Below are 20,012 nucleotides of genomic sequence, written 5' to 3'. Positions count from 1 at the left end.
GGAGAACGTGGAACTCGCTCCCACGGGGAGTGGGGAGAACGTGGAACTCGTTCCCACGGTGAATGGGGAGAATGTGGGCCTCGCTCCCACAGGGAGTGGGGAGAACGTGGAACTCGTTCCCACGGGGAGTGGGGGAGAATGTGGAATTCGCTCCTACAGGGATTGGGGAGAATGTGGGACTCGCTCCCACAGGGAGTGGGGAGAATCCACAGGGAGTGGGAAGAATGTGAAACTCGCTCCCTCGGGGAGTGGGGAGAATGTGGAATTCGCTCCTACAGGGATTGGGGAGAATGTGGGACTCGCTCCCACGGTGAGTGGGGAGAATGTGGGCCTCGCTCCCACGGGGAGTGGGGAAGAATGTGAAACTCGCTCCCACAGGAATGTGGAATTCGCTCCTACAGGGATTGGGGAGAATGTGGGACTCGCTCCCACAGGGATTGGGGAGAATGTGGGACTCGCTCCCACAGGGAGTGGGGAGGATGTGGGACTCGCTCCCACAGGGAGTGGGGAGGATGTGGGACTCGCCCCCACGGGGAGTGGAGGAGAATGTGGGCCTCGCTCCCACAGGGAGTGGGGAGAACGTGGGACTCGCTCCCATAGGGAGTGGGGAGAATGTGAAACTCGCTCCCACGGGGAGTGGGGAGAATGTGGACCTCTCTCCCACAGGGATTGGGGAGAATGTGGGACTCGCTCCCACGTTGAGTGGGGAGAATGTGGGCCACGCTCCCACGGGGAGTGGAGGAGAATGTGGAACTCGCTCCCACAGGGATTGGGGAGAATGTGGGACTCGCTCCCGCAGGGAGTGGGGAGAATGTGAAACTTGCTCCCACGGGGGAGTGGGGAGAATGTGGAACTCGCTCCCGCAGGGAGTGGGGAGAATGTGGGACTCGCTCCCACGGGGAGTGGGGAGAATGCGGACCTCGCTCCCACAGGGATTGGGGAGAATGTGGAATTCGCTCCTACAGGGATTGGGGAGAATGTGGGATTCACTCCCACAGGGATTGGGGAGAATGTGGAATTTGCTCCTCCAAGGATTGGGGAGAATGTGGGACTCGCTCCCACGGGGAGTGGGGAGAATGTGAAACTCGCTCCCACGGGGAGTGGGGAGAATGTGGAACAGGAAGCTAGATAAACACATGAGAGAGAAAGGAAGAGAAGGTGTTGATATGATTGGGATGGAGCAGGGTGGGAGGACGCTCATATTGTACATGCACATTGGCAGAGAGCAGATGGGCCAAATGGCCTGTTTCTGTGCTGTAAATTCTGTGAAATACATACAGTCTGAGGGAGCAGGAAGGAGTTCGGAGTCAGGGTGACTGATGGTTGTAAACTGCTTTCTCCTCCTCCTCCACACCTCTGCCCTCTGAACTCAATGCCCTCATTGAGCAGAAGTTTCAGAGCCATCAAATATTTAGTCAGAGTAAAGAAAGTGGCAGGAGAGTCAAGGGAACAGATTTAGAGTGACTGACAAAGGGCTCGAGAAGACATGAGGAATAGCTTTTTGTACGTGAAGGATGTAAGCCATGAGGAGGAGATGCCGGCGTTGGACTGGGGTGAGCACAGTAAGAAGTCTTACACCAGGTTAAAGTCCAACATGTTCATTGTGTAGGGACGGGGACGGGGGGACGGGGGGACGGGGGGACGGGGGGGGGGGGGGGGGGGGGGGGGGGGGAGGGGGGGGGGCATGCACCTGAGGAAGGAGCTGCGCTCCGAAAGCTAGTGTTTGAAACAAACCTGTTGGTCTTTAACCTGGTGTTGTAAGACTTCTTACTGTGAAGGATGGATACAGCTTCAATATATGTCTTCAAAATGGAATAGGATAAACAATTACAGGAGGATATTGGAAAAGAGTGTGCAACTAACAGAACAGTTCTTTGAAGGAGTTTATTCTTACTGGCTGAATTGAATGTCCTTTCTCTGTGTTTGACTCTGTGATTCTATTGAAATGATGACCAATTCTATCAGAGTCAGGCCTCAGGCTTCTCTGGTTTTCCCACTGGGCCGGGGGTGGGGGGTGAGTAGCTGTGATGTGCTGGAGTTCTTCATCCCTCTGACATTGCTGCACACTGAACATGCAGGACACATTACAGCGGATTTGAGATGGGGCCCCCCCAGTGGGAGAATGCATGGCGGGTGGGCGGGTCCGGGAAGGGGGCGCATGGCCTGTGCATTTCCTGGAAGCTGATGCCACCCACCCACTCACTCACCAGTTTTGAGCGCCCAGCCTGAATGGGCGGCTGCTCCATGATCCAAGTGGCCGCGTTGTACATCATCACCCTCCCATCACTCAACGCACACCATAGCTTCGGGTGGGTGTCGGCACTCTCACACGGGTCCAGGTTACCTGGCAACAAACAGTTCACAGCCTCATCTCCGTGCCGCCAGCAACAACAATGTACATTGGTATAGCACATCTTAACGCAGTTAAACACCTCACAGGAGCATTAACGAACAGTGGGCGAGATTCTCCGCACTCCCGACGGTGCGGAGAATAGCGTGGCTCGTAAAATGTTACGGCCACGCTGTTCCGACGCCCTCCCGCTATTCTCCCCCCCCCCCCCCCCATGCCCAACTCCCGACACGAATCGCTGCCGCCGTTTTTTTACGGCCGGCAGCGATTCACAGCTGATAGATGGGCCGAATTCCCAGCCCTTTACGGCTGTTTTTACGAACGGCAAACACACCTGGTCTGGCCGTTCGTAAAAACGGCCATAAACACTCGCATTTTATAACCATGGCACCGATTGGCACGGCAGTACCACGGCCGTGCCAAGGGTGCCGTGGGCCCGCGATCGGTGGGCACCGATCGTGGGCAGCGGGCCCGATGCCCGCGCACTATTTGTCCTTCCGCCGCCCCGCAGTATCAATTCGCGGGGCGGCTGAGGGGCATCCCGGCCCGCGCATGCGCGGGTTTCGCGCAAATACGCGATGACGTCATCCGCGCATGCGCGGGTTGGAGTCTTCCAATCCGCGCATGCGCGGCTGACGATATATGACGCGTCAGCCGGCGCTAACTCGGGCAAGCGGGCTTAACGAAATTCGTTAAGCCCGTGATTCCGGAGAGTGCGGCGTCGGGCTGCTAGCCCCGACCGGGGACCAGAATCGGTTCCCGGTCGGGAAGGGGGGGGGGCTGGCGTCAAACCCGCCCGGATTTGACGCCAGCCTTACGATTTCTCCCCATATGGGAGAATCTCGCCCAGTATGTCTCACTGAATATCGGGTCAGATAACCAAGTGTTGATCAGAGAGATTGGTTTTAAGAGAGGCAGAGGGAATTTGAGAGTTCAGGGCTCAGGCAGCTGAACATGTGGCAGCTCACCACCACCCTCTGAAGGGCAATTCGGGATGGGCAATAAATGCTGGCCTAAACAGCAACGCCCATATCCCGTAAATTAATTTTTTTTAAATTGAAACCACCGAGTGCCAACCTTGATAATGCGTTTTAAAAATAAATTTAAGAGTGTGGTGGTATGATTAGCAGAGCTGCCTGCCATTGGTGTAGAACACCGGCTTACCATTGGCCCTGGTCGGTCATGTGCCTCTCGACCGGTTGGTTGAGACCAGTCATGTGGCGGCTCCCCGATTGGTCAAGAGGCTGAGTTAACCCCGCCTCCAAGGCGGGGTATAAATACCCAGTACTCCCGGCGGTCGTCCTTCTACTGTAATCGACCGCAGGGCTAACACCTAGCTGATTAAAGCCATACTTTTGTTCAGCAACTCGTCTTGCGTTCAATTGATTGTACATCAAAGAGTATCCAATTCTTTTGTTTCCCAATTAAAGGGCAATTTAGCATAGCCAATCCACACACCCTGCACATGTTTTTGGGAACACGGGGAGAACGTACAAACTCCACACGGACAGTGACCCGGGGCCGGGGTCGAACCGGGGTCCTCAGCACTCACACACTGTAGAGTAGAGCTTGAAAAGTGAGGTACAGAGCCTTGGGGGGGGGGAACTCATCTGGTGTATTTGGGTTCTATTCTGGGCATAGCACCACAGGAAACAAGGCATTGACCCTGGAGAGATGGCAACGCAGATTCACCAGAATGATACTGGCACTAAAAGGGTTAAGGCCTCAAAGGGCAAAGTTGCAAAATTTGCTTACCCTAGAGTTTAAAAAATAGTGGGTTAGTCTGATTGAAATGTTGAAATTGAGGACGGAGTTTGATGGGGTTGATACAGAGAAACCATTTCCTCTGGTGGCAGAATCTCAAACTGAGCCAGGTTGTTCAGGGGTGATGTCAGATAGCGCGTTCTCACACAAAGGAGGGGGTGGAAATCGGGAACTCCCTCCCCCCAAAATGTTACAGATGCCAACAGGAAATTCGAGCTTTCAGGATTGAGAGTTTAGTTGGGAAAGGTTTTGTTGATAGGGTGCAATGGAGAGGAAAATGAAGTTGAGTCCAGAACAGCCATGGGCGAATTGAATAATAGAACCGGTTTGAGGGCCAGAATTGCTTTGTCCCTGTGTGTTTTGTTTCTTTTTCAGGGCAGCTGAAGGTGATTCAGACAAAGACATTCAGTGAACTCTACTCCCAAGGCCTTCACCTGGGAAAAACAAACAACTGTCCTTACGTTTGTGCAAAGAAGATTCTATCTAGCAAGTGTGAGGAACGAGTTTGTTCGGGAAGGTCAAGCAGGGTTACCTTTAAATGGCAGTGGGAGCGAAGTGGAATGTTCCACTCTGGATGCAACATGAGGAACGCAAGTCAGTAACTTACCAGGAACATACAGGAGGACATCAACTGCGTAGGGAGCAGAATTGGAATCAGAGAGGTGAAGGGTGTGCTTCAGGGCATCCGATGTCATCTTTGGTACAGTGGGTGGCTCTGAGGTAGAGAATGAATGGAATTGTTACTAAAGCAGAGCATATAGCCTCGGAAACTACCCAGCCCCTTCACCCAAACTCTGTCATTCAACCCTCCGCTTGCTCCTACCTTTCTGTGAAGGAGTAATGGGGTGTGGACTTACACTGAGGACCAGAGATTATGCCTAGGTCAGTGACGCTCTCTATCTCATTAGATACAGTTTGATGTTTCTGGTCAATGACCTCAAAGTCAACAATTCTGAAACTATCCAGGCAGCTCAGACCGTGTTCTAAAAGGTGTTAATTGACCGTCAGTGAGAGCGCTCTGCTCGCTGAGTCACAGGCTTCAAGCCTCAATCCAAATATTTGAGGCCACAAATCAGGCTGAGTCTGGAGGGAGTGCTGCACTGTTGGAGGTTCTGCCTCTCAATTGAGATGTTAACTGTGCACCCACCTGTGTCTCAGGTGGATGTAGGAGTTTCCATGGCACGCTGTTGCAAGGAAGAACAAGAAGTTCTCCCCAGGTCTCCTGCTCAATATTCATTCCTCAACCACTACCACTAAAACAGATGACCTGTTTCTGGGATCTTGCTGTGCGCCAATTGGCTGCCACATTCCTGCACTACAACAGCGACCACACTTCAAAAAGTGTCTGGAAAGCACTTTGGGAGGGTCGCTGGTTGTGTAAGTTGTTACAGAAGTGAAACTCTTTTTCTTTCAATGGCTGACACACTCACTGATTCAGGCTGATGGTGGGAGTCAATGTTGAAATGATTGCAGAAGGTGCTGCATAAATGCAAGTCCCTCCTTCGTACTCCCATCCCGAAGCACCAAACAGACCAGGTGTAACCCTGGTTGGAATTGAGTTTACCTTCTCCGGCAGTTTGATCCAGATAAGCCAGCTTGGAGGCGATGCTCATGGATGGCTGGTGAAGGCTGCACTTGGCCACTGCGTTAATGAGTTGGATATTGTTGACCGCCTGTTGAATGTACTGAGGATCCTGCACAAAGAGGAGAAAGGGTGCTGGTGGTGACATAGAACATAGAACATGCAGTGTAGAAGGAGGCCATTCGGCCCATCGAGTCTGCACCGACCCACATAAGCCCTCACTTCCACCCTATCCCCGTAACCCAATTTAGCATGGCCAATCCACCTAACCTGCACGTCTTTGGATTGCGGGAGGAAACCGGAGCACCCGGAGGAAACCCACGCACACACGGGGAGAACGTGCAGACTCCTTCCAGACAGTGACCCAGCGGGGAATCGAACCCGGGACCCTGGCGCTGTGAAGCCACAGTGCTATCCACTTATGCTACCGTGCTGATGATCCTAGTCAGGGAACAGGCTCAACACTTTCCCTATAAAACCAGTCTCTCCATCTCAAATCCCACATCTACCTAACCACAGACTGGCTCCACCAAGGTTGCAGAGAGAAAGCCATGACCGGGGGGGGAGGGGTGATGGAGCTACAATGATAGAGGGACCCTCGGTGTGTGCTGATTCTGGGCGAATTGACCAAATTGTCTCAATTCCCTTGGGTTAGGGAGTCACACTCATGACAACAACATCTGTCATTGGGAAAATGTTGGAGTCCATTATAAAGAATAAAACGGCGGAACATTTAGAAATACAAAATATAATCAAGCAGTCAACATGGCTTCATGAAGGGGAAATCATGCCTGACAAGATTATTAGAATTCTTTGAGGTGGTAACGAACAGGATAGATGAAGGGGGACCAGTAGATGTAATATACGTGGATTACTAAAACGCTTTTGATAAGGTACCACACAAAAGGCAACTTAATATGATAAGAGCCCATGGTATCGAGGGTCCTATATTAGCATGGATAGAGGATTCGCTAATCGATGGAAGACAGAGAGTTGGGATAAGAAAGGCATTTTCAGGATGGCAACATGGAACTAGTGGAGTGCCACAGGGATTAATGCTGGGGCCACAATTATTCACAATATACATTAATGATTTGGACGAGGGAAGTGAACGCATGATTGCCACGTTTGCGGATGACACCAAAATAGGTGGGAAGGGACGTGGTGAGGATGATACAGATTTTGTAAAGGGACACAGACTGGGTGTGTGTGTTAGCGATTGGGAGGGAGAGGGTATATGGAGAGTGTATGGGTGTATAGGTGTGTGTGTGCGTGCCAGATGTGGGGATGGGTGGGGAGGATGTATGGAGAGTGTATGGGTGTATAGATGTATGAGTGTGTGTGTTAGAGGTGGGGATGGGGAGAGTATATGGAGAGTGTATGGGGGTATAGATGTATGAGTGTGTGTGTTAGAGGTGGGGATGGGGAGGGTATATGGAGAGTGTATGGGGGTATAGATGTATGAGTGTGTGTGTTAGCGATTGGGAGGGAGAGGGTATATGGAGAGTGTATGGGGGTATAGATGTATGAGTGTGTGTGTTAGAGGTGGGGATGGGGAGAGTATATGGAGAGTGTATGGGGGTATAGATGTATGAGTGTGTGTGTTAGAGGTGGGGATGGGGAGGGTATATGGAGAGTGTATGGGGGTATAGATGTATGAGTGTGTGTGTTAGAGGTGGGGATGGAGTGTATGGAGAGTGTATGGGTGTATAGATGTATGGTTTGGGTAAAGTTTTTAAAAATTCCACGTTAACCAGTTCTGGAAGTGGCTGAGATTTTCCAAGTGGTGCGATCCGAACCCACTGAAAGTTCCAGAGTGGTGGGGGGGGGAGGAGGGGTGGCGTTGCCAAGCCCTTAGCATCGTCCCACAGGGTTGGTGAGTTTGGCTGGCGCGGAGAGCTGCTAACCTCTGTGGTTACCTGGTGGAAGCAGAGCAGCAGGGGGGTGATTGTGGGGTGGGGGGTATGGGGGTAGCCCCACTCCTTGATCGGACTATATTCTGGGAGGTTTTGTCCTGTGATCGTCTACTGTCCTCCCAACCCATTCCCCACATTCACCACTGACTACCTGATACAACAATCAATCACTGATGGCTGTCACCGTGCCTCTGAACCATTCCACCTCTCACGTGGATTCACCAGAAGGTCACAATGCAGCTGCTGTGAGGTGGATCTGCTGTTTGTTGTGAGGATAGGTGTGGAGTGAATCGGGATGGAAGGGAAAATATCCTGGAGGCATTCCCCTGGGATTGCTGGACTGAGAGTCTGGAACAGTTATCTTTGATTCCAAGAAACTTGGGGAATATACTCCCCCCCCCCCCCCCTCCCCTCCCTGTGCACCTGCCCCCACACCACCCCATCCAATCTCCCACACAATCCCAAGTTTGACAGTTCATTGCCATGAATGTCCCTAAAAGAAGGCAGAGACCAGGAATAACCACCATGGGGTCTCTGACCATTCAGCCCCTCCAGCCTGCTCCACTATTGCTCCACCTTCCCGCACTATCTCTGTATTCCTTATAGTCCATAAATCCATTGAGATCCATTCTAGAATATACTGAGTGACTCGGCTCTCTGGGTAGAGAATTCTAAAGGTGAATAATCCTTTGAGTGAAGAGGTTTCTCCTCACCTCCATCCTAATTGGCCGACCGCTTACCCTGAGACCGTGACCCTGTGTTCTGGACTGTCCAGCCGGGGTAAACAGTCTCTCAGCATTTATCCTGTCAATATTCAAGAGTTTTAAATGTTTCAGTGCAATCACCTCTCATTCTTCTAAAGCACAGATTATGTACCACAAATTCACAGACAGAATCTATCCCAGTGACTGGTCAGAGATGACAATTCTTGTCAGCCTCGAATCTCACCTTGTGCCTCTCTGCAAGGAACTTCCCGGCACACATCTCCCGGATGATCACCTTCCACAGATCCCGTTCTGACTTGAGATTGGCAATGAAGGGATCCTTCCTGTCCCGGACCTTGATTTTCAGGGACAGGATCTTCAGTGGAAAGATGGACACTGGTAAACAAGACTCCACCTCCTATGGGCCACAGAAACACAGTGTCAGGCACGTCGGACAAAGAACATGGACGCGTGGTTGGAATAAGTAGCGGAGATTCTCCTTCTGCCTCTGGCCTGTGAGTTATCTCTGAACTCGGCTAACCCGAAGCACTCCTGGCTGCTCTCACGCATTCTAACCTCCATAAATTTGAGCTCATTTAAAACTTGTCCTAATTCACACCAAATCCCATTCACCCATCCTCCCCTGTTGTCACTATTGTCTCTTCCGGACAATCCATGCCGGTCTCCCAATTTCAATTCTGGAAACCTACGTCGGGTCCCTTTGGCCCACCAACTCACTGCAATGGCTCCTGATCAAGCAAGGTCTCAGTATTAAAATCCTCAACCTCATGTTCAAACCCCTCCATGGCCTCCCCCATTCCTCTCTCTGGATCTCCTCCAGTTCCATGCCCTCTTGAGATATTTATGCTCCTTCACCATTGGTGGCCATGCCTTCAACCTCAGGAATCCCCTTCCCGATTCTCCCTGTCTCCCTCTTATCCTTTAACATGATGCTGAACGGCCTGTTCTGTGCTGTATTTCTCAATGAACCTACCCTTACAACCCAAGGTGTTGGTTATCTGACCTAAGATCTCCTGCGGCTCAATGTCAAATTTTGTTTTGTAATCGCTCCCATGAAGCATCTTGGGATGTTTTACAACATTAAAGATGCTGTATCAACATTTGCTGTTGAAAGGTGTATTGTTTGTGTGAATCGATACAGTGTGAACCATTCTGATGTGTTACTTGTGTTTGCAGAAACCCTGTTCAGGCAACAAAGTTGAGTTGTGTTCTTGTCAAGCAGGTTTGAAAGGGGTCAAAACAATATTCCCTCTGCTTTGTCCAGATTCTACGCTTTGTCCCTTCACACAGGAGCTGATATGGAGAGGGTTGGCATGCGGACCCTGATGGTGACAATCAGGTCAGAGATGTTCACTGGATCATTCCCCTGGACCCCATGTCCACTCTCTCCACCACTGGCACACAGTGGTAGCCGTGTGTCCCGTCTACAAGATGCACTGCAGCAACTCACCAAGACTTTTTGACACCAGCTTCCAAGCCATCTAGAAGGACAAAGGTAGTAGATATCTGGGAACCCCATCACCTGGAGGTTTCCCTCCAAGTCACTCACGGGCCTGACTTGGAAATATATCGGCCGTTCCTTCACTGCCGCCGTCCAAAATCCTGACAGCACAGTGGGTATACCTACATGGAATGCAGCTGTTCAAAAAGGCAGCTCACCACCACCTTCCCGAGATACAGATGCGTACAAGATAAAAGTGACAATTCACCCACTGTGTCCCCCCCCCCTCGGCACCACAGGATAGCCCCCCACCCCTGGATTGCCTGGGCCCCAAACCTCACCCAAATATGGGGGTGAGCCGACCTGTTTCCCCTGCCGCTGTAAGGAGCCCTAATGAGGGAGGCCCTCCCAGGGACCCCTATAATAGAGAGAACCCCCAAGGACATCTGCAATAGGGAGACAGTGTCCAGGAACCCCTGTAATAGGGAGACCCCCTTGGGACAACTGCAATAGGGAGACCTCTCAGGGACTCCCTAACTGAAGGGACCCTCTCACAGGACCCCCTAACTGAAGGGACCCGCTCGCAGGACCCCCCTAACCGAAGGAACCCTCTCACAGGACCCCCCTAACTAAAGGGACCCTCTCACAGGACCCCCTAACTGTAGGAACCCTCTCACAAGACCCCCCTAACTGAAGGAACCCTCTCACAGGACCCCCTAACTGAAGGGACCCTCTCACAGGACCCCCCTAACTGAAGGGACCCTCTCACAGGACCCCCCTAACTAAAGGGACCCTCTCACAGGACCCCCCTAACTGAAGGAACCCTCTCGCAGGACCCCCCTAACTGAAGGAACCCTCTCACAGGACCCCCCTAACTAAAGGGACCCTCTCACAGGACCCCCTAACTGTAGGAACCCTCTCACAGGACCCCCCTAACTGAAGGAACCCTCTCACAGGACCCCCTAACTGAAGGGACCCTCTCGCAGGACCCCCCTAACTGAAGGAACCCTCTCACAGGACCCCCTAACTGAAGGAACCCTCTCACAGGACCCCCCTAACTAAAGGGACCCTCCCACAGGACCCCCTAACTGAAGGAACCCTCTCACAGGACCCCCCTAACTAAAGGGACCCTCTCACAGGACCCCCCTAACTGAAGGGACCCTCTCACAGGACCCCCCTAACTAAAGGGACCCTCTCACAGGACCCCCCTAACTGAAGGAACCCTCTCAGGGACTCCCTAACTGAAGGGACCCTCTCACAGGACCCCCCTAACTGAAGGGACCCTCTAACTAAAGTTACTTCCCACAGCGACTCCCTAAGTAAAGGGATCCTCTCACTAGAAGGACCTCATCCCAGAGACCCCCCGCCCCCAACCACCCCAGAAAAGAGACCCCTGTCTGGAAACTAGGGAGCTGTCCAGAAAAGGGCAGTGAAAAATCTACAGCTGTAACACTTACCTGGAAGCTCCACTTGTCCATTCCTCCAAGGAGAATAGCTGTGACCTGTCTTACAACCCTTCAGATCGAGTAGCTGCAAGCCATTCATAACTTTCTAGTAGTGGGCTGTGATTGACAGCTTCCACGAACCAGCTGCAGTCTTGATTCATTCATCTCCCTTCATAGATCAGTGAGTCTAAGTGGTGAAACTCCAATGTTTACAAACATTGACCACATCAAAGAGAGGTAAGTGCATTCCAAGCAGCAAGAGCATTCCAATCACTCAAGCGTGTGACCACATCAAAGAGAGGTAAGTGCATTCCAAGCACTCAAGCGTTATGAATGGCTTGCAGTTAATGGAACTGGGGGTGGGGGGGGGGTGTTAAGCACAGCTGTTCTCCTTGGTGGAATGGACACTTGGAGCCTCTAGCTAAGTGTGGCAGCTGTATTTTTTCACTGACCCTATCTGGACTGCTCTCTAGCTTGCAGAAAGGGGGTCTCTTTTCTGTGTTGGGGAGGGGTCCCCTTAGTCAGGGGGTCCTTCTGGAGGATCCCGTTAGTCAGCGGGGTGCCTGTGGGGAGTTCCTTTTGTTAGGGTGTCCCTATGGAAGTTTCTCTGCCGGGGGTCTTCCTATTCATGGGGTCCCTGGGGGGAGTGGGGGAGGGGGGGTGAAGGTACTACATTGTGGGGGTGGCCCTGGGTTAGACCTTGGGGGCAATTCCCCTGAGGGGCTACCCCCTTGGCCCACTGAGCAGTCCACGTCAGGGCCATGCTGGTAAATAACAGAAGTGATCCGCGCCCACGTGATTCCCATTCCAGGGGACAGGAGAATCACAGAAGGTCGGAGACTCTGGTGCTGGGCCTGGATCATTAAGACTCATTTGCATTCATTTACATCCGCCCACTGGCATACGGCCGTGAACCTTGCTCCCGGTGCCAGGGCGGGATTTGGAGCATCGGGTTCGGACAGGCGCCTGGCACCTATCCTGATTTTCACCCGATGCCTCTTTCTCCGTCCCATCGGAAAACGCACTTTGTGCATCACAGGACAGAGAATCCAGCATGTAGTCAATGGAGAAGATGGAAAAAGATTTACAAAGTTGATAGCAGACACGTGCGGTTATATCAGGAAAGATTGAACACAACAGAATTCCCGTCCTTCGAATGGAAATTAGAGTTGACTGGATTGATCGTTTTAAGAATATAATCGGGTTTATATCGAGAAAGTGTTTCCACTTATAGAGTGAGACCAGCACTAGGGGAGGGTGCAATGATAAGTTCATCACTAATAACCCCAACAGAGAATTCAGGAGAAACGTCTTCACTCAGAAAATGGCTAGAATATAGAACTGGGTTCCACAGGGAGTAGATCAGGCAAATAGGAAAGAAACATTTTTTGCGGCAGGTAGAAATTAAGCACATTGAGGGAGAAAGGAATCGAAGGATATGTAGATAGGGAGAGATGAGGAACGGTGAATGGAAGCTTTGCAAAACATGGAGCTTAGGTGATGGGGCAGCAGGTGGTTCGGTGAACGTTGGCGGGAGGCATTCATTCTTCGAGTGTCCTCAAACCCTACCTCGATATCTCGGAAGCGAGCAATCTCCTTGTAGTATGGGTGCGCCTCCATCAGGAGGAACAGCCGCTTCTGACTCATCACCACACGGCCTAGTCCATAGCTGGTCTTCACCGGGTTCGACACCTTCGCGATGCGCTCATTTTCCAGAAGGTTCTTCATTACCTCAGGGGCCAGTGTGATGCTGTCCAGCTCCGTTTTAATCTCATTCCAGTGGGCGTAGAGCTCATTGAACACCTTTGGCCCAATCAACTTCTGCTGCCCTGAAATAAAACAAGTGACAAAGAAAATGTGTTTCAAAGTCACGTAAGAGGCAAGAGGAGGGTCATTCATTCAACCCCTGGAACCAGCTTCCTTATTGAGACAGATTCTGGTTCCTCTGTATCATAACCCTAGTTACCTGCCAACACATCCTTTAATAAATATACAACAACAACAACCTGCATTTATCTACCACCAGCAACGCAGTGAAACATTTCACAATGCTCCACAGGGGTGATTATCGATCAACATCAAACACTGAGCCACATAAGGAGATGCCAGCACAGGTGATGAAAACCTTGGGAAAAGAGGGAGGTTTGTGGAGGGAATACCAAAGTTTAGGGCCCAGACAACTAGAGAGGCACAGTCACCAACGATGGGGGGGTTAAAATCAGAGGTGGGCAAGAGGCCAGAATTAGAGGAGCGCAGGTATCGGAAGGTAGTGAGGTTGGAGGAGATTACAGAGATAGGGAGGAGGTGAGGCCATGGGAGGCATCTGCGAACAGGAATGAGAATTTTAAAATCAAGACGTTGCTTGATGGGGAACTGAAGTTGGTGAGCCCAGCGGGTGATCAGGGAACAGGACTTGGGAATAAGCGAAAATACAGGCAGAAAATATTTGGAACCAACAAAAATCAGTTTTGAAATTTTTCGTAGGAGAGAGCTGCAGATTTTCACTCCCCATTGTGTGAACTATTTCTTTGTGATTCGAAGCCTGAACGACCTGTCTGTACTTGTTCTGAGCTGCTCTATCGTAGGAAATAGGTTTTCTCTATCCAACCACTCAAATCTTTAGTCATCTTAAACCAATCGATGAGATCACCCCTTAATTTTCTGACATAAAAAAGGATTCCGAATCTGTCCTCTTAATTTAACACTCTTTGGCCTGGTATCATTCTGGTGAATCTGCATTCCCTCCAAATCCAATGTATTTTTGCTGAAATTCACTGACTAGAACTGAGCAGTTACTCTGGATGGGATTTGTCCAAGTCTCCAGATAACTGAAGCACATTTCCTTCTCTTTCTACCCCAGGCCTCTTCAGATAACAGTCAACATTTCATTGGTTAGTTTGATTGTATTTTGTACTTGTCCATGGGCTTTGAGTGATTTCTGCCTATTGCTCCTCCACTGTCTCTTGTCCTGACTAATCCTTCACCCTCATCCCAATGAACACACATTCACAACCAAAACTTGGGCAAATTGCACCAAATTCATTCACCGTGGGCCCCTTCCCCTAAGCTGACTTGGACAGGTCAATGGATGCTAGACTTGTAGTCATGGGGTTCTAACCTATTTCCAATGCTTAAATATGGTTCCAATAACAAGTTGTGCCCAGCACTGATTTGAAGCGAATGTTTGAACATTATTAAAGCCTTTTGCTTTCTTACATCATCTTTTAAAAAATAAATTTAGAGTATCCAATTTTTTTTTCCAACGAAGGGGCAATTTTGCGTGGCCAATTCACCTACCCTGCACATCTTTTGGGTCGTGGGGGTGAGACCCACGCAGACATTTCTTGTATCATTTTAATTCTCTTGCCCCTGCCTTTCTCGCCCATGTCTTTGCTTCTTGGCTCAACTGATTGTGGAATTGGTGTGTAGGCGAGTGTGCAAGTGATGTCAACAATGGTACAGTTAGCAGTGGTGTGTGAGCTTTGCGTTAGATCAACATTATGATGAACACCTTGTATACCTGGAGAGGGAGTATTACAAATCCTGTTTATATTATAATCACTACATTGCTCCAACAAGATGTGCTCTCCCCAGCCTTGGCACAGAACCTCCAAGCCAACAGTTTGCTGTCCTGTTTCCCACGCTGTCCATCAATGTGGTCTTTCTGATTGAACTTGTCAACTTTCTGCTGGCTTGGGTTGGGTTGAAGCTTCATCAAACTCACTTTACATTGGCTCCTTGCTTTGAGCTACTGACCTTGAACAAGCCAATGGGTGCTAAACATTGAGTCATGAGGTTGTGTAGGGGCAGCAGGGTAGCATGGTGGTTAGCATAAATGCTTCACAGCTCCAGGGTCCCAGGTTCGATTCCCGGCTGGGTCACTGTCTGTGTGGAGTCTGCACGTCCTCCCCGTGTCTGCGTGGGTTTCCTCCGGGTGCTCCGGTTTCCTCCCACAGTCCAAAGATGTGCGGGTTAGGTGGATTGGCCATGCTAAATTGCCCGTAGTGTCCTAATAAAAGTAAGGTTAAGAGGGGGGGGGTTGTTGGGTTATGGGTATAGGGTGGATACGTGGGTTTGAGTAGGGTGATCATGGCTCGGCACAACATTGAGGGCCGAAGGGCCTGTTCTGTGCTGTACTGTTCTATATTCTATGTACATAAGGTATCCAATTGTTCCCAACGCATAAGAATGGCTCCAGGTAGTAAATTGTGCTCACACCTGACTGGTCAACAGTGGGAAGACCGGGATATTCCCAGCTCTGCTACTGTTGCTTCCCTCCTTCTTACCAACATATTCCATAGGATGCAGGAACTGCAATCCTCAGATCGGAATGAGGCTCCCTTGGGGGAGGCTGCTGGACAGAGTCAGACAGAATGAGAGGTGGGGGAGTAGCAAAGATTTTTCGTAGTAATGGTACATCAGAGGAGCAGTCAAATGAATGAAAAGATTTAGAATAAAACTTAGTGGGTCATGGTGTGGAACTGTAAACCCAAAAGGGCAGATTGGCAACGTCCAATCATAAAATAGGAGACCATTCAGCCTGTTGTCTGTGCTAGCCCTCTGCACGAGCAACTCAGATTGTCACTCCCCCACCTTGGCCCCAAGTGCTCTGCAAATATTTAAAAAAAATAATGATTCAACTCCCTTTTTGAAAACCAGGATTGATTCTGTTTCCACCGCACTAGAGTGTATTCCAGATCCTAACCACTCGCTGCAAAAAAATCATTATCTCGCAGGTCTCCATGGCTTCTTTTGCCAATCCCCTCTGCATCTTCTCCAAGGCCCTCCCATCCTTCCCTAAAGTGTGGCTTCCTGAGCTGGACACAATACGCCAGGTGTATTCTCATCCCATGAATCCAGCCATTGTGGGCTGGTGCCAGAGGCAATAATCGCTGGGCTGTTGTGAAAACCCTGCTTGGCTGGTGGCCTTGGGGGACCTGCCACCCTTACCCAGTCTGGGCTGAGGCCTGTCTCTACCTTTCACTCTGCTGCCCTTGGGACAACTGCAGAATGAGTGATAAATGCTGCCTTACTGGCGTAAATAAGAGAGAGCAATCAATGACATTGCTTCTAAACATGTCTGAAAGCACTATGTACTTTGCGGTGCAGGGACTGTTAGGTAGGCGAGTACAGCAATCACTTTTGTGCACAGATAAATTCACCAAACAGCAAGGATCTGCCATTGGTGATGTGAATTCAGAGATCAAATTGGCAGCTGAGGACATACGGAGAAGTTGTGTTCTCCCCTCAATAACCCTGATGGATCTTGACACCCACCAGAAGCCTCAGAGATAGTTGGAATCTTTCCCTTCAGGACTGGGCTGGTGTGTCTGCACCTGACTGTGTTTCTAGAATGAGGTTTTCAAACCTTGAATTTGGGGGATTTCCGTGCATGTGTGCGTGTGTGGGAGGGGGGGGGGGGGGGGGGGGGCAGAGGGGGTGGGAGCAAGAGTTGGCCGGCTTAGGTCGATCTCTTTTCCTCCACGCTCACACGCAAGGCGAGAATATTTGCGATAATTCCCACTTTGGTACCAGGTTATTTCCAGGCCGGGGTTTCTGGGTGAAATTGGCACAACCCAACGTGCAGTTGGGGCCTCAAATCAGCGTCAGGCCCCTTATTAATGGGTGGATGGTGGGGATTGGGTGCCTGATTCGGGCCTGGACGTTGTGCTTTTCCGATATGTCAAACATTCCATGGCCACTGGACGGAGGTGTTAGCCAGCAAGAAGCTGGGTTTGTCAGGCCCTCTGAGCCCAGACACTTAAACAGAGAACTAAAAGGTGCTTCAGACAATCTAAGCATCGCTATGAATAACAAAATCACAAAAGGTTCAGCAGATTTGTGTTTTAAGGAGCTTGCTGAGATTTTATTTTCTTTTAGTCTTTCTCTTCTTGGAACGTTCCCTTTTTGGAGACCCTGCACAAATTACAAAAAGAATAGATTTGGGATCAGTGACAGAAATAGAGAATCTGTAAAGTCTGAAACTCTGCTTGTTGTGTCCCGCCCCCAGGGCAGGACCACATTTACACCCCAGCTCTGGACTCAGTTTCCCTTCTCTCAGGTAGGTTATGGCCAAGGTCCGGGAAACACACCCACTCCGCTCCCTGTCCGACGAGGGAGCAGAGGGATCGACACCCATCACACCCACTCCCCACCACCCGCTCAACCCAATATTCTGAGCTGCTCCTCCAGTCTCGAGGATCCTCTGTGTGAAACTACTCCCCCCCCCCCCCCCCCCCCCCCCCCCCCCCCCCCCACACTGACTCAGTTGGAGGGACATTATTCCCGAGCCAGTCTTGATATTGGCCCCTTGCTAACAGGTGGAGGTTATCCTGGTTTGTGAACGCAGTGCAAAAACAGATCGAAACAAATTGATAAAAAAGGAAGTTCCCAAAAAACTGAGCACCACCTGGGGAGAGAGAAGGGAATTGATGTTGAGCCCAATGACAATTGGCGTCCATTCCCCTCGACAGCCCAGACCAATTTTAACTCCATGTCCTAGACTCAGGAACTGTCTGGAACAGGGTCTGAACCCACTGCTGCCTGAGTCAGAGGCAGGAACACTACCACTGAGTCAAACAAATAAGCGTGCGTTAATAAGACTCACCATTATTCAGATACATATCCTCTAATTCAGGAGATTAAGATATGCGCCAAATCCCTAGAACCAATTTACACAGCGTGACACACAGCTTTGAACAAAGTTACATTGCTCCTTCTTTGCATTCTTTTTAAGAATTTGCACATTAATTGCTCTAACATTTAATTTGCTGCCGCACGAGTTGATTAAAGCAAATTGTTTCTGACTAACCTGATTGAGTTCTTTGGATGAAGTAAAATAGGAAGGAGGTAGTGAAGCAGACATAGTTTGCTTGGACTTTCAAAATCCCTCCGATTAGAATTCAAAGCACGTGGAACTAATGGGATGGCGGTAATTATGGTCGAATATTGGCACAGGATTGGAGGTCAAGACCAGATATTGTGCACCTTAATGTTAATGGGTGTGAATGCTGCACGTTGGGATAAACAACATTAAAAAAGACTCAGTATAATCGAAGTGGGGCTATATTGAAGGGGTGGAGATGGTGCAATAGAAGAGGAACCTGGGGCTGGATATTCGCAAACCCTTGAAGGTAGAATGGCAAGTTAATAAAGTGGCTAGCAAAACATATGGAGTACCTGGTTCTGTAAATAAAGCAAAGAGTACAAAAACAAGGATATCTGGTAAACCATCACAAATCTGCAGGATGATGGAGTTGGGACTCGATTTGATAACTCTTTCAAAGAGCCGTCGCAGGAATCATGGGCTGAATCACCTTCTTCTGCGCTGTAAGATTCTATGGTCCCGTAAGAAAGTTAGCACTGGTGATTAGTCGTGTAAAATACCCTCTTTAACAAAGTGACAATTGTGGATGCAATGCCAATTAATCTCTCTGGCCCCAAAAAAATAACAATTTCAACTGTTCAACCTCATTCCTGCAGGTTGTGAATTATTGTTAGAGATCATTAAAATAGCAAATTTGAAATTGGCATTGTTTTCCTGTTCTTTTCTCGCTCAATCCATTCTTTTGCTCTTTATTTCTCTTTCCAGACCTGATTTAACTTGAATTCACCCAATTTCCATTACCGAGCCCCAGTTTCTTCATGAACTGAACCTCGATATTTAAGGAGATTGATTGATGGTGCCATCGTTCACGACACCCCCAGATACCACATTGCCCTCACCCACCGTTAGCAGCTCACATTTCGAGCGAGAAGAAGCACTAAAGGTGAGGCAATAAGGACGGTCTCTGATAGCACAAGGGATAACTTAGCAACAAGTTATAACTTGATAACCACCAAGGTCATATTTTTAGGATAAGGGGTCTCAGCTTTATTGTCACAAGTAGGCTTCAATGAAGTTACTGTGAAAAGCTCCTAGTCACCACATTCTGGCGCCTGTTCGGGGAGGCTGGTACGGGAATTGAACCCACGCTGCTGGTCTTGTTCTGCATTGCAAGCCAGCCGTTTAGCCAACTGTGCTAAACCAGCCCCTTTAAACAGAGATGAGGAGAAATTGCTTCTCCAAAGGGTTGTGAATCTGTGGAATTCACTACCCCAGAGAGTGTTGGATGCTGGGACTGTGAGTAAATTTAAGGTGGAGTCAGACAGGTTTTTAATTAGTAATGGGTTGAAGGGTTGTGAAGAACAGGCAGGACGATGGAGTTGAGGCTGAGTGGAGACCAGCCATGATTGTATTGCATGGTTGACTGGGCTCGAGCGGCTGAATTGCTGACTCCTGCTCCTAGTTCTTATGTTCCTATATGTTTATAACTGCAGAGAGTTACTGGGCAATCAGCCAGCTTTCTTCCACTTGTCTTTCTACTCGACACGATGGGTGGGATTCACCATCCCGGGACGCCTGGAATGTGTTCCCTGATGGGACGGAGAATTCGGCATTGGGGGAAAATTGGGATTGGTGCCAGACACTGATTTGGACATGATGTTCCGCCCCCCGCTGGTGGTGCAGACGAGGTTCACAATGCGGGCCATGGGGGGAAGGGGGTGTAAATAAATGCAAATGGTCTTAATGATAGAAATACCCCCCTCCCCAGGGACCCCTGTAATGGGGGTCACAGGGACCCCTGCCGAAAGGAACCCCCTCCATAAATCCCCCCTCACAAAGACACCCACATACAGATCCCCCCCAGCAAAGGGACCCCTATCTGGAAGCTAGAGAGCTCCAGACAGGGGCAGTGGGAAGAATTATAGCTGTAATACTCACCTTGCAGCTCCACCTGTCCATTTCT

At 50.0% G+C, this 20,012-nt stretch overlaps 1 protein-coding gene and 1 long non-coding RNA gene across 2 annotated transcripts in view; both read right to left on the bottom strand.

Moving 5' to 3' along the window:
* The window catches only part of LOC119969170 (DENN domain-containing protein 3-like), a 112,616-nt gene that overhangs the window by 27,270 nt on the left and 65,334 nt on the right, over positions 1 to 20,012 (bottom strand). The window contains exons 13-17 of the mRNA XM_038802406.1: positions 12,793 to 13,052; positions 8,561 to 8,734; positions 5,679 to 5,808; positions 4,722 to 4,829; positions 2,208 to 2,344 (exon numbers count right to left, since the gene is read on the bottom strand). Coding sequence (XP_038658334.1) covers positions 2,208 to 2,344; positions 4,722 to 4,829; positions 5,679 to 5,808; positions 8,561 to 8,734; positions 12,793 to 13,052 — 809 coding nt within the window. The remainder of the gene's footprint in view (positions 1 to 2,207; positions 2,345 to 4,721; positions 4,830 to 5,678; positions 5,809 to 8,560; positions 8,735 to 12,792; positions 13,053 to 20,012) is intronic.
* On the bottom strand, positions 17,062 to 18,948 carry LOC119969755. The gene is made up of 2 exons (XR_005461457.1): positions 17,633 to 18,948; positions 17,062 to 17,139 (listed from the first exon to the last, which is right to left on the bottom strand). It is a non-coding gene; the product is annotated as an uncharacterized LOC119969755 (long non-coding RNA).

Source organism: Scyliorhinus canicula, chromosome 7 (genome assembly GCF_902713615.1).
Source record: "Scyliorhinus canicula chromosome 7, sScyCan1.1, whole genome shotgun sequence".
Classification (NCBI taxonomy): Eukaryota; Metazoa; Chordata; class Chondrichthyes; order Carcharhiniformes; family Scyliorhinidae; genus Scyliorhinus; species Scyliorhinus canicula.
The sequence above is the reverse complement of the archived record's forward strand: the minus strand, read 5'-3'. Positions and strand labels throughout refer to the sequence as shown.